Source organism: Ostrinia furnacalis, unplaced genomic scaffold (assembly GCF_004193835.3).
Source record: "Ostrinia furnacalis isolate ACB-3 unplaced genomic scaffold, ASM419383v2 OfSCF2396, whole genome shotgun sequence".
NCBI lineage: Eukaryota > Metazoa > Arthropoda > Insecta > Lepidoptera > Crambidae > Ostrinia > Ostrinia furnacalis.
Window position 1 is genome coordinate 282,319 of NW_021132635.1, and position 12,458 is coordinate 294,776.

A 12,458-nucleotide genomic window follows, 5' to 3' on the forward strand; every position below is an offset into this window, starting at 1 on the left:
TTTTACTGTCTCGCCCGTTTACTCGGTACGTGTGATCAAGGCTTTACTATNAAGTGGAAATTTTCCATTGTCAATGGGTAGCGGTTCTGGCGATAGATTGGTGCAATGGTGTCATGGAGCACCTGGTTTTGTACCCTTCAACGGCCAAGTCACACAACATTAACTATATTAATAAAGAAATCGCAGTAAGGAACCATAGACTTGGCACGACTTTGTCTAGATTTCATTACTTTTTAGAGATAAACAAGCAGCTCCATCGAGACTTGGCTAGTTTTTTACAGAATGTTTTTGGTGGGATCCATATTTTTACCGACCAACTGTAACCGAATACACTAATACTGGTTAAATATTTGGAATTTTAAATTGGCTACATTTATGTTTCATATTACATACAAAACTTTAACGCTAGGTTATTCGGTTGTACGAATTTTAATTATTTTTTTTAGATTTTCTTTTTTATTACAAATACTATGAGTATAATTAATTAGTTAAACATTGAAAGGTTAAATTATTGACATTCATAGTAATTCGCATTGTTATTTACATTTCTTATTATTTGTTTTAGATCTTCAAACACAGTTTTAAAGTAAAAAAAAACTGTTTGTCTCTTTTTATCTTAGTGAAAGCAACATTTGACGAATAAGGATAGAGCAATTATTAGCTAAGCTAACTATAACATTTTTTTTAAACTTTTTATGGTTAACAGGCCATTTTTTTAATGCAATTAGGTAGTATGTTTAATAAATTCCACTTAGATATTGTAATCTAATTGACAAATACTGATACCAATACACATTATGTACGGCTAAAAATGATTGTATACGTTACATGAGCATATTAAAGTGAACTATGTATCATCGATACATACGTTTCTCGTTTACGAATATGTCGAATATAATTACTGTTCCTTAGTTTTTATCGAATATAGGAACGATGTGTTAATCGCCATTTTTTTATTTAAAGCAATATAAGTTATGAATTGTATGTTTTTATATTATTTTTAATTAATATAAAATTGTGGCAGTTTGATTTGAAGACACCTCGAGTAATTTTACCAAGATATTAGAAAAGGAATTTTAAGTGAGTAAATATTTTATTTTGTTATTTATTAATTTTTAAGTCTCTTTTTAAATACTGTTAATATTAGATAGAGTATTAAATACTACATTAAACGAGAGATAATTATTACTTTGACAAGACTCAAAATACTCAGTAGGTACTTTAATATAAAATATGGCTGAACACTGTTAAATAAATAAAAACTTCATTCATTAATAATAAAAAAGTAAACATTGTTAAACATTTCGTCGTCGTCTTTCGTCCTTTTGGCACACAGAAATTAACAAGAGTTAACAATGTTTAAAGTTAACTAAGTCTAAAAGTTAACCTGTAACTCTAAATATTAACTTCGTCCATCAACAAAAATCAGTTACTATGCTCAGCTACGTCTAAACAATAGCTTCAGTATCACTTATGACATGAATGCCGTGTTTAGTGAGAATCAACCTTACAATATCATTGCAACTCCTAGTTTTGTAATTTCTACCCGAGTCTCTATCTTTAAGTTTGATGCTCTTTACCTTATCGCATAGTTTACTCACTTCAGATTTACTCTTTTTCATATCTTCTGGCCGCAGTTTTCTTATTGTTGATGAGCATCGCTTCTTGATAACGTTATCGATGTTTAAATTTTTTTCCACGTTGCTTTCGCTGACTCGACGTTTGTAAATGTCAAAATCAGCGTCGTCCTTTGACAGATAGCTGTCTAAAGACCTATAAGTTGGCTCTAAACTTACCTTTTCGTCCTTGATAGCGTGTTGTGTAGCATCGCTGACGATTTTGACAGCTTTCCCTGGCACATAGCTCGCGGGAACTTTGTCGATGTACGCCATTTTGGGTTTTATAGTATCTAATACTGGGCTGACTGAATCTGTGTGGGAGTTGGGCATGAGGAAGTTGGTCTTCCGAGCCCTTTTGACTGTGATCGTTTCGTCGACTATAGTTGGTTTATCACGGATGGATATTAAGATGTTTTTGAAGCTGGTTTCTTCGGGGGAGGCCATTAGAACGTCTTGAGGCGACCGCTTGTCGTATTTCGCGAGTAGATCGTTGATTAGGTTGTACTCACTGAATCCATGCAGCGTGTGGGAGATAATCTTGGTTAGTTATTGTCACTGTGTAAATTATATAGTTAGTTAATGATTTACTTATATAGAAAATAGTATTATTAATGGTAGGATAAGATACTTAAGTTATGTACAGAAGTAAGAAATAATTAACTATCAATGCTTAAAGGAATGTTTGGGAAATTCTGTATAGTATATTGATGACCAAAATAATAACATTACCGATGGTTTCCTCGTGTAGTGCAGTAGAGACTAAATTACTTAATTATAGTGATGTTGAGACTTGGCACTTGGCCGCGGCCCGAACTGTCACCGGTCAAGCACTTGGCCGTGGGTCCCGGGCTCGCTACAACACTACGCAAGGGACTCACGTATCATGCGGCGTGACTCCATACAGGCTATGACGACGTACGTAGTNCACGTAGTCTAATACTCCGTCGTCAGTGAAATACTTGGCACTTGGCCGCGAGTCCTGGACTCATTACAACACTACGTCAGGGACTTACGTGACATTCGGGTCATCCTCGTGCAAGACTAAATGACCTGATGATAATGATATTGAGACTTGGCACTTGGCCACAATTCCTGCGCTCGCTACAACACTATTACTCACGTGTCATGCGGTGTGGCACCATAAAGACTGTGTCGACGTACGTAGCCAAGAACACCATCGTCTGTCAAATACTTGGCACTTGGCCACCATTCCTGCGCTCGCTACAACACTATTACTCACGTGTCATGCGGTGTGGCTCCATATAGACTGTGTCGACGTACGTAGCCAAGAACACCGTCGTCGGTCAAGTACTTGGCGCTTTCCCCGCGGCGGACTAGACGGCGGATGACCGTCGAGCTCACTTCGTTGGCTATGTAGTTCGTCACTAGGGTAACGTTATTCTGTAATTGGAATTATGTGATCTGTGAGTCTCTTTGTCACCACTATAAGCTCTAGAAACTTTCGGATGTTGCTTAACCCCTAAGCTATGGTATCCACAGAGCCCACATCAATTTGAACTTTATGCTGTGAAGATACGGTTGAAAACCAATGGCTTTTTAGGCCTCGTTAAGGGTTAAATAGACAAACAACCATTAAACAAACTACAAATCAAGAATTCATTTAAACAAACTTCAAAACACGGAACCAATAAAATTGGGGGCAGAAACCATAGAACAAAGCAGCGAGATTTTATCTTCGCCAAAATAATTGCAAAGAAAAGACTGAACTACGAAAGGTACTCATCTCATTTGCTTATAAGCTGTATGTAAGGGCTGATTACATGATGTTACAAACAAAATAATATCAACTGTCTAGGGAGATGGGAATCAACTGACAGCTGCGTGGATCGGCCCCGAAACACAAGATTTGCCGAATACAACACATCATACTAAACACTATGGGATCTTCTGCAGTTGTAAAAGGGGCGATTTTTCGTCTAAAGTACGGCCAACTAGCAGCGATACAAAAGGTCGATACGACTGTCGAGTTGACAATATATTCTGTCTCTTTCCATCTTGAGTATTTGTCGTAATGTCTCGTTCTCCCGCCAAAATATGTCAAAGTCAGACGGATTCACCCATGACATTGGGTTTGTTTACATTTGGTATCGCTTCTCGTTGGCCGTACTTTATACATAATACAATTTATAATAACTTACCCTGTGTTTGTAGAGCATGTCGGACTCGTATATGAACCGGCCGGGGTCGCTGCCGGCGCGCGACACCACCACCAATCCATGCCGACCCACTATCGTCTCCAGCTGGGGACACACAAGCAAATACATTGAATACACACTGACGTGTGATTCCGACAACATAGAATAAATAAATAATCATCTAAATATTCTAAGGTGACTGACTGACTGACTGACATAGTGATCTATCAACGCACAGCCCAAACCACTGGACGGATCGGGCTGAAAGGCATAGAGGTAGTAGGTAGATGTTATGACGTAGGCATCCGCTAAGAAAGGATTTTACGAAACTCCACCCCTAAGGGGGTAAAATGGGATCCACGCGTACGAAGTCGCGGGCGGCCGCTAGTAATAAATAAATTAGGTAAAGAGGTTGTTCCTGCAGTATAACCCGGTTAAGTTAACTACGCACCTCGCTGGAATGCGACTCTTCCCCGCACACCTCCCCCAGATTTTTTCAAGTTATTTAGATCGAGAGGCAACTCTTACTAGAAAATGTTATTAATATTGTTGTGTTATAGCACAAAAATATGACGGTTAACTATAAATTAACGATTAAGCCTCCCCCAAGGATTTCCATAACGACCCGTCCTGCGCTGCTCGCATCCAGGTTCTTTCCCCTATCTTCGCCAGATCGTCTGTCGTGGGAATCCTGCCCATTTTCCAGCCGACAATTTTCCCTAATTTACCAAGTTTATTACTTTTTTTTATCCACAACGAGGTAGCTCTTGGCCTGTATCTCACCTAATGGCAAGTGATGATCAGGCCGAAGGTGGAAGCGAGCTTCACTCGGAATCCTCAACCACGGAGGAACTGGCTATCTTACCTCTAACTGCCGGAACACAACAATGCTGTTAACATTGTTGTTATGGCGACAGACTTAGGTAAGAAGGACTTTTACTTCTACTCACATCTTCGTCGGACCAAAGCCCGGGCGTAGCGAACGACTCCAAAAGGTCCGCTCCACACAGCAGCTTGATCGTGATCCGGTTGGTCAACCCGTTGTGTAGCTTGTCCATCAGGTTATCCGGCTCGTCGATGCTGTTGACGTTTAGCACGTCATCTGGCAGCCAAGATGGCGGGTCTGGGTCGAGAGATGAGAGCGATGATATGTAGCCGTTGAGGGTATCCTGGGAGGAAAACACAACACTGCAATATCAATAGATGAAAAGATAATCCTGCTACTGCTAGCCTAGGATGGGCGCCATAAAGTCGTTTATCGTGGCATTTTATTGATTTTAAATAAAATCGATGGTAATATAAGATTTTAAACTTTCGCGTTCCATTTCAATTAAAATATTAAGACACGGGTCTTAACGAGACGTTAGCATCGTAGCCGAAACGTCAAGCCGTGAGTACATAATGTAACTCATTAATAAACGTCGCGTTAAGACCCGTGTCTTAATATTTTAATCGATGATAATATTATTGTGGCACGCATCTTAGAGTCTAGACCTGACTTATTACTAGCTCATCAGCGCATTTCCTAAACCTTTGGAACTAGGAAGCTGATTTACGAATTCACCCATAAGTTTAAGGGAAGAGGAGTGAAAGAAAGACATAAGCCTTCAAAGGGGATGACTTTGGTGCCCAAATTTTTTGTATTGTGCCAGAAAAGTTATGCGTAAGAAAAGTTTTTTAAAATTCAACCCCTAAGGGGGTAAAACGGGAGTTGTTAAGCGGCCGCTATGACTTGACTTGACTTGACTTATGGTCCTATGTCCCCTAGATGGGGCAGAGGGCGTCCACAACAGTCCTCCATCGCGTTCGGTCTTGAGCTTCGCGTTTGATCTCGCTCCAAGTCTTGCCGATCTTCTTCGCCTCGTCTGCCACAGTGCGCCGCCAAGTTTAACTATAGCGGCCGCTATAGTACTGTATAAAATCAACTGTACAGCTCACCTGGTGGTACTGCATGGACAGCCTGGTCCTGGTCCAGCCGGACTGCTGCGTCTCCCACTCCGACACCTTGATCCAGGACGACGAGCGTAGAGCCAGCTTTAACATGGCTATCCTGCGGCATCAGATCAATAAATAAGTCTTTTCTCAGTCAGTATGTTAAAAATGTTAGTAACACAATATTTGCTTTTATTAACTGATGTACCCTTGCGATATAATAAATATCCATAGGTGCAATGCAAATGGTAACCACCCACATTTAACCCACTATTTACTTACCTTCCTGTCTGTATTTAATTAACACAAACAGATCATAATATCTAGTACTGTTTATAATTACATATGATGCTGTAAAGACTGTATATTTACATAATTTTACATGTTTACCTATTGTACTATCAATAAAGTACTCCCAGTTGTTCCAATACTATTAATAATAGAAACTTTTAATAAGTTTCTGAGAATTGTTTTTGTGAGTTAATCCTTGACAGAAATGAATTGATTAATTAATTGATGATACTTTACTATAATGTTGTTAAATAAGGTAAATCTTAAGTTATGGCTGCATTTGATAAATAGTCCAGCAGCAAATCAAAGTAGCAAACATCAACCATCATCTCTAAAATAGTAGCTAAACCAAATTCTATCAAACTTCACATCACAAAGACTTCACTTCCCAAAGGCATCTAAAGCTTAATGCATCCTTGATCATCATCATTTCAGCCACAAAATGTCCACTGCTGAACATAGGCCTTCTCCAATGATTTCCAGATTGCCCAGTTGGTAGCGGCCTGCATCCAGCGCCTTCCTGCTACTGCCTGCTTCCTTATTTATTTATTTATATATCAAAATACCAAGGCTAACACTAAGCTAAAGTAGGTTAAGAAAATATTTTAATGTCAATGTCAATGTTTGTGCAAAATTCTTTTATACCTGTGTTGTGCTGCAACTAAATCTTTTTTCCCGTACGCATCGTGCACTGGAGACACTATACCTCCAACGACACTCGCCAAACCTGAAGAATGCAAATAATCCCGAGCAATCTCTGTAAAAAAAGATTTTTATTTTTGATATTGCGCAATTTAGCAAAACGTATGAAAACATTAACGCAACATTTATTAAATCATACACGGAAGAGATAAATATTGTTACTACAGTTTTATCGATTGAACTTGTACAAGAATGATCTATAATTTAAGAAAGTCGTAAAATAATGAGACGGCAAAAACTTACCAAACATTCGTAAATGCATGTATGTCGGAGGGCTAAAACTCCCGCAAGCCATCAAAACAACTTTTCCTTGAGACATTATCACTAATTTACACTCCTATACTGCTTATTCTAATAAATAATACTTTATTTTGATAAATAATTTTTATGACACATGTAATCACAACAGACACCCGTTCATTGATTAATTTATTATACGACAATGTTATAAACGGTTTTGACAACTTTAAAACGAATAGAGAACGTAGTCTTCTGAATTTTGCAGGATTATAGATTGAAAATCTTGTTTTTTTTTTTAATCTGCTTTGCAAAGATAGTAAATGATATTGTTATCATAACTATACATGATTTATAATACCAAACCAACCCAAACAATTTTAATTATTTACAATTTATTTTAAAATTCATTTTAGGCTATTAGGATTCCTCTCAGAGATCAACCTCGGAATGTCCTCCTCCTCTGTCAGATGGTTAGATGGTTGGTGTTGGTTGTGGTGTTGGTGGTGTCATCAGTCAGTGTCAAACGCACGGTTCTTCATCTGTCAAAGTCAGCAGGCATAAAAAAAAGATCGTCTTTCGTACTATATTTTCGTTGCGAAAGACTGAAGTGAATTACTTAACTTTTCTTTAAATGCGAGACTCTTGAATGCGAGTTAAATTCTAATTAGTATTAATCCTTTTCGTGGTAAAACGTATCTAAAAAAAAATTAACTCATAACCTAAAATTTTAAACTACTTTGTGTTTACAAAAATGCGGCTAAACATACGGTTACTTTCGTCTGCTGTTCAAAAGAGACCTTTTTATGTGACTACCCCTATATTTTACGTGAATGCCGGTAAGTTACTCGAGTTTCTAGACATAATAAATAATGTTTCCTTTCAGCTATTAACTTTGTTTACAAATCAATAAACCTTATCTGATTTTCTCTCGCTCGTTAGTACTATACTTATTCTTAGGTATAAATAAACAAGACCTTCCTATTACATTTCTTAGTTAATAAACATGGAAATTTCCATTTTAAAGTAGTAGATAGTAATATAAACTGGTATTTTTATGAATATGAAATCTACACTAACCATTCTTTCCATTCTAATTTCAATATCATTTATTTAAATAAAGAATGGATCTATGTCTGAATAAACTAAATTATTTATTTTGCTAACTAAATCCATTATTAAACATCCCTGACCCAGTTGTTTTTTCTTTTTTTTTTCATTGAAGTTAAAAAAAATGTGTCAAATAATCTATTCTTACTTCCAGCACCACATCTCGGTCACCTTTACTCAGCAGTCGTAGCAGACGCCATTCAGAGGTTTGAGAAGCTCACAAACCCAGACTGCAATATTATATTTAGTACAGGTAAGGATAAAGTAGACATTGGTTTTATTCCAGGTAGGCAGATATTTACATATTTCTACCACTGCAGAGTAAGCTTTTAATAATAATATGTCCACTGCATGATGTAGGCCTGAGTTAATTATGGATTTGGGTGCCTAAGTTTCTTATCACATCAATGAAATCATTATAAATATCCCTTAGAGATTTTCCTTATGCAGAATTGGATATTGACATTTCCTCAAACAGAATAAATAACTTTACAATCTAACAAACATTGTTGAGATGAGATAAAGGAAATTGACAATGGTGCAGCATCACATAGATTGAGCATTGTAGTACCATCATCACCATAGTCAAATCCTCCATTTGCCAGTAAATTGAAGAAGGTAGTGTTACTATAGTTGATAATAACCTGCTGTTGAGCGTAATAGAACTTAAATAAAATAATCCTTCCAGGCACTGACGAGCATGGAACCAAGATCCAGCAAGCAGCTGCCAAAGCCAAACTTCCCCTACCAGAGTACTGCTCCAAGACATCTGACGAATACCGAACACTGTTCAAGGAGTTCAACGTTGACTTCACAGATTATGTCAGGACTACAGAGAAAAGACACAAGGTTGCTGTTAAGCACTTTTGGGTGAGTTACTTGTTGTCCATGATGAATATCAATCCTACTAATATTATAAATGCGAAAGTTTGGATGTCTGGCTGGATGTTTGTTACTCTTTCACGCAAAAACTACTGAACGGATTTTGTTGAAACTTTACAGTATTATTGTTTATTACCCAGAATAACATACATACATATGTATAGGCTATAATTTATGACGATCTGTGACAAAGTAATTTTCACGCGGGTGAAGCCGCGGGCAATGCATGCTAGTAAGAAGATAAAACGTTAATTGTGTCCAAAAATACCAATTGTTATTTTAATCAAACTAAACAAAGGCACTAAGGTCTCTACTCACTATGAGATCATGGATAACAACAAAACTAGTCTTTGTCAAAGATATTGTGTTAAATTGGCATGTTAACACAATATCTTCTACAGCCAATCACAAAAAATCTGAAAAAGTTCATATTGCATGTCCTGCAAAAACAGTAATTTCAGTACAATCTTAGATTAACAAAGCCTTTATTAATCTAACAGTACAATACATTTCTATTGTAAAGCCATTCTTATCTCAACTATACAAGGTACCAGAATGTTTACTTTGAAGTACTACTGTATAAAATATAACCTACCTTAACATTATTTCAGAACAAACTAATGAGAAAGGACTACATATACAAAGCGAAGTACTCGGGCTGGTATAGCGTCAACGACGAGTCTTTCGTGCCTGAGGCTCACACCAGGGAAGATATTGTGAATGGAGAGAAGGTAGGCTCATCATCATTATGAAGTATCTGGAGAACTTCTTATCACCGAAATCTATCTATACCTTGNTACGTAGTCTAATACTCCGTCATCAGTCAAATACTTGGCACTTGGCCGCGAGTCCTGGGTTCGTTACAACACTACGTCAGGGACTTACGTGTCATTCGGGTCATCCTCGTGCAAGACTAAATGACCTGATGATAATGATATTGAGACTTGGCACTTGGCCACAATTCCTGCGCTCGCTACAACACTATTACTCACGTGTCATGCGGTGTGGCACCATATAGGCTGTGGCGACGTACGTAGCCAAGAACTCCGTCATCAGTCAAATACTTGGCACTTGGCCACGTGTCCTATAACACTGTCTGACTCACGTGTCATGCGGCGTGGCTCCATATAGTCTGTGGCGACGTACGTAGCCAAGAACTCCGTCGTCGTTCTGAAACTTGGCACTTGGCCACCGGTCCCGAGCTCGCTACAACACTATTAGACTCACGTGTCATGCGGTGTGGCTCCATAAAGACTGTGTCGACGTACGTAGCCAAGAACACCATCGTCAGTCAAGTACTTGGCGCTTTCCCCTCGGCGGACCAGGCGGCGGATGACCGTCGAGCTGACTTCGTTGGCTATGTAGTTCGTTACTAGGGTAACGTTGTTCTGTAATTGGAATTAGATGATTGATGAGCCTTTTCGTTTTAAAAGCTCCAGAAACTTTCGGATAGTGCTTAAATGGACAACCATTAAGCAAACACAAATTATGACTTTAAAACATGAGAACCAATAGGGGGCAGAAACCGCTTACAAAGCACTGGGATCTTATTTTAGCCAAAAATTTGTGGATTTCAATCCAAATAATTGCAAAGAAAACTGAACTATGAAAGATACTCTACAGCTTATAAGCAAACGAGATGAGTACCTTACTTACTTAAGGGCTGATTACATGATGTTACAAACAAAATAATATCAACTGTCTGGGGAGATGGGAATCAACTTACAACACATCATACTAAACACCTTGGGATCTTAAGCATCTGCCTACTATCCTACTAATATTATAAATGCAAAAGTTTGTATGGATGTCTGGATGTTTGATACTCTTTTAACCAAAAACTACTGAACGGATTTTGATGAAAATTTACAATATTATTGTTTATATTGTAAACTAAATTTCACGCGGGTGAAGCCGCGGGCAAAAGCTAGAACATAATACAATGAGGGCTATCGTTTTTGCGCTCACCAGTTGGCTCCACTGTTGAGTAAGGTCTTGTCACTTGCTAGTGGCGAAGACAGTGGCACCAACTTGTGAGCGCTAAAGTGGTAGGAGGACTATCGCATTTGCACTCATCAAGATGGCGCCACTGTAGAGTAAGGTCCTGTCAATCGCCAGTGGTGCCAACTGTTAAGTATAAATACGATAGCCCTCATTAAAAACACAAACTTACCCTATGTTTGTAGAGCATGTCGGACTCGTATATGAAGCGGCCGGGGTCGCTGCCGGCGCGCGACACCACCACCAATCCATGCCGCCCCACTATCGTCTCCAGCTGGGGACACACAAGCAAATAGTTTGAATACACACTGACGTGTGATTCCGACAACATAGAATAAATAAATAATCTTAATCTAAATATTCAAAGGTGACTGACTGACTGACATAGTGATCTATCAACGCACAGCCCGAACCACTGGACGGATCGGGCTGAAAGGCATAGAGGTAGTAGGTAGATGTTATGACGTAGGCATCCGCTAAGAAAGGATTTTACGAAACTCCACCCCTAAGGGGGTAAAATGGGATCCACGCGTACGAAGTCGCGGGCGACCGCTAGTAATAAATAAATTAGGTAAAGAGGTTGTTCCAGCAGTATAACCCGGTTAAGTTAACTACGCACCTCGCTGGAATGCGACTCTTCCTCGCACTCACACCTCCCCCAGATTTTTTCAAGTTATTTAGATCGAGAGGCAGCTCTTACTAGAAAATTTTATTAATATTGTTGTTATAGCACAAAAATATGACAGTTAACTATAAATTAACGATTATATCCAAAAGCCTCCCCCAAGGATTTCTTCAACAACCGGTCCTGCGCTGCCCGCATTCATGTTCTTCCTGCTATCTTCGCCAGGTCGTCTGTCCACCGAGTGAGAAGTCTGCCCCTTTTCCAGCCCACAATTTTCCCTAATTTACCAAGATTAGTAACTTCTACTTCTACTCACATCAACAAACACAAACTTGACCTTCACTGGTTGGGTTTTTATTGGCGGTCAAGCTGTAGATCCTGGCTACACAGGAGTTGCAGTGGTGGGAAAGAGAGGTGGGAATAGTCCCGTTCTACTCACATCCTCGTCGGACCAAAGCCCGGGCGTAGCGAACGACTCCAAAAGGTCCGCTCCACACAGCAGCTTGATCGTGATCCGGTTGGTCAACCCGTTGTGTAGCTTGTCCATCAAGTTATCTGGCTCGTCGATGCTGTTGACGTTTAGCACGTCGTCTGGCAGCCAAGATGGCGGATCCGGGTCGAGAGATGAGAGCGACGATATGTAGCCGTTGAGGGTATCCTGGGAGGAAAACACAACACTGCAATATGAATAAATAAAAAGATAATCCTGCTAAATAGTATGATAGCTACGATAGCCGAACGGTGAAGTGGTCGGAGTGGTCGACTCGAAATCCGAGGAACGCGGGTTCGAATCCCACCGCCGCTCGACTATTGTGGTGAGCCCACTCGTAACACAAGCTTATTTAGCTTAACACGAGGGGCTAATGGGATTATATTAATTTGGGCAATACAAATTGCTAATAA

At 39.1% G+C, this 12,458-nt stretch overlaps 2 protein-coding genes across 4 annotated transcripts in view; one reads left to right on the forward strand and one right to left on the reverse strand.

Moving 5' to 3' along the window:
* Nmnat (nicotinamide mononucleotide adenylyltransferase) overlaps nucleotides 1–12,458 on the reverse strand; it is a 15,485-nt gene continuing 3,027 nt past the window's right edge. Inside the window, exons 1-8 of one of the 2 annotated variants that reach the window (XM_028308225.1) lie at nucleotides 6,944–7,110; nucleotides 6,644–6,755; nucleotides 5,714–5,825; nucleotides 4,726–4,944; nucleotides 3,779–3,880; nucleotides 2,860–3,020; nucleotides 1,437–2,127; nucleotides 8–50 (exon numbers count right to left, since the gene is read on the reverse strand). In XM_028308225.1, coding sequence (XP_028164026.1) covers nucleotides 1,449–2,127; nucleotides 2,860–3,020; nucleotides 3,779–3,880; nucleotides 4,726–4,944; nucleotides 5,714–5,825; nucleotides 6,644–6,755; nucleotides 6,944–7,019 — 1,461 coding nt within the window. In that variant the 5' untranslated portion in view covers nucleotides 7,020–7,110 and the 3' untranslated portion in view covers nucleotides 8–50; nucleotides 1,437–1,448. Of the gene's footprint in view, nucleotides 51–1,429; nucleotides 2,128–2,859; nucleotides 3,021–3,778; nucleotides 3,881–4,725; nucleotides 4,945–5,713; nucleotides 5,826–6,643; nucleotides 6,756–6,943; nucleotides 7,111–11,102; nucleotides 11,205–11,994; nucleotides 12,214–12,458 lie in introns of those variants that run through there. The other variant, XM_028308226.1, reaches the window with a different exon arrangement.
* The window catches only part of MetRS-m (Methionyl-tRNA synthetase, mitochondrial), a 21,141-nt gene continuing 16,127 nt past the window's right edge, over nucleotides 7,445–12,458 (forward strand). The window contains exons 1-4 of one of the 2 annotated variants that reach the window (XM_028308223.1): nucleotides 7,445–7,776; nucleotides 8,202–8,300; nucleotides 8,736–8,917; nucleotides 9,541–9,660. In XM_028308223.1, coding sequence (XP_028164024.1) covers nucleotides 7,692–7,776; nucleotides 8,202–8,300; nucleotides 8,736–8,917; nucleotides 9,541–9,660 — 486 coding nt within the window. In that variant the 5' untranslated portion in view covers nucleotides 7,445–7,691. The remainder of the gene's footprint in view (nucleotides 7,777–8,201; nucleotides 8,301–8,735; nucleotides 8,918–9,540; nucleotides 9,661–12,458) is intronic. The other variant, XM_028308222.1, reaches the window with a different exon arrangement.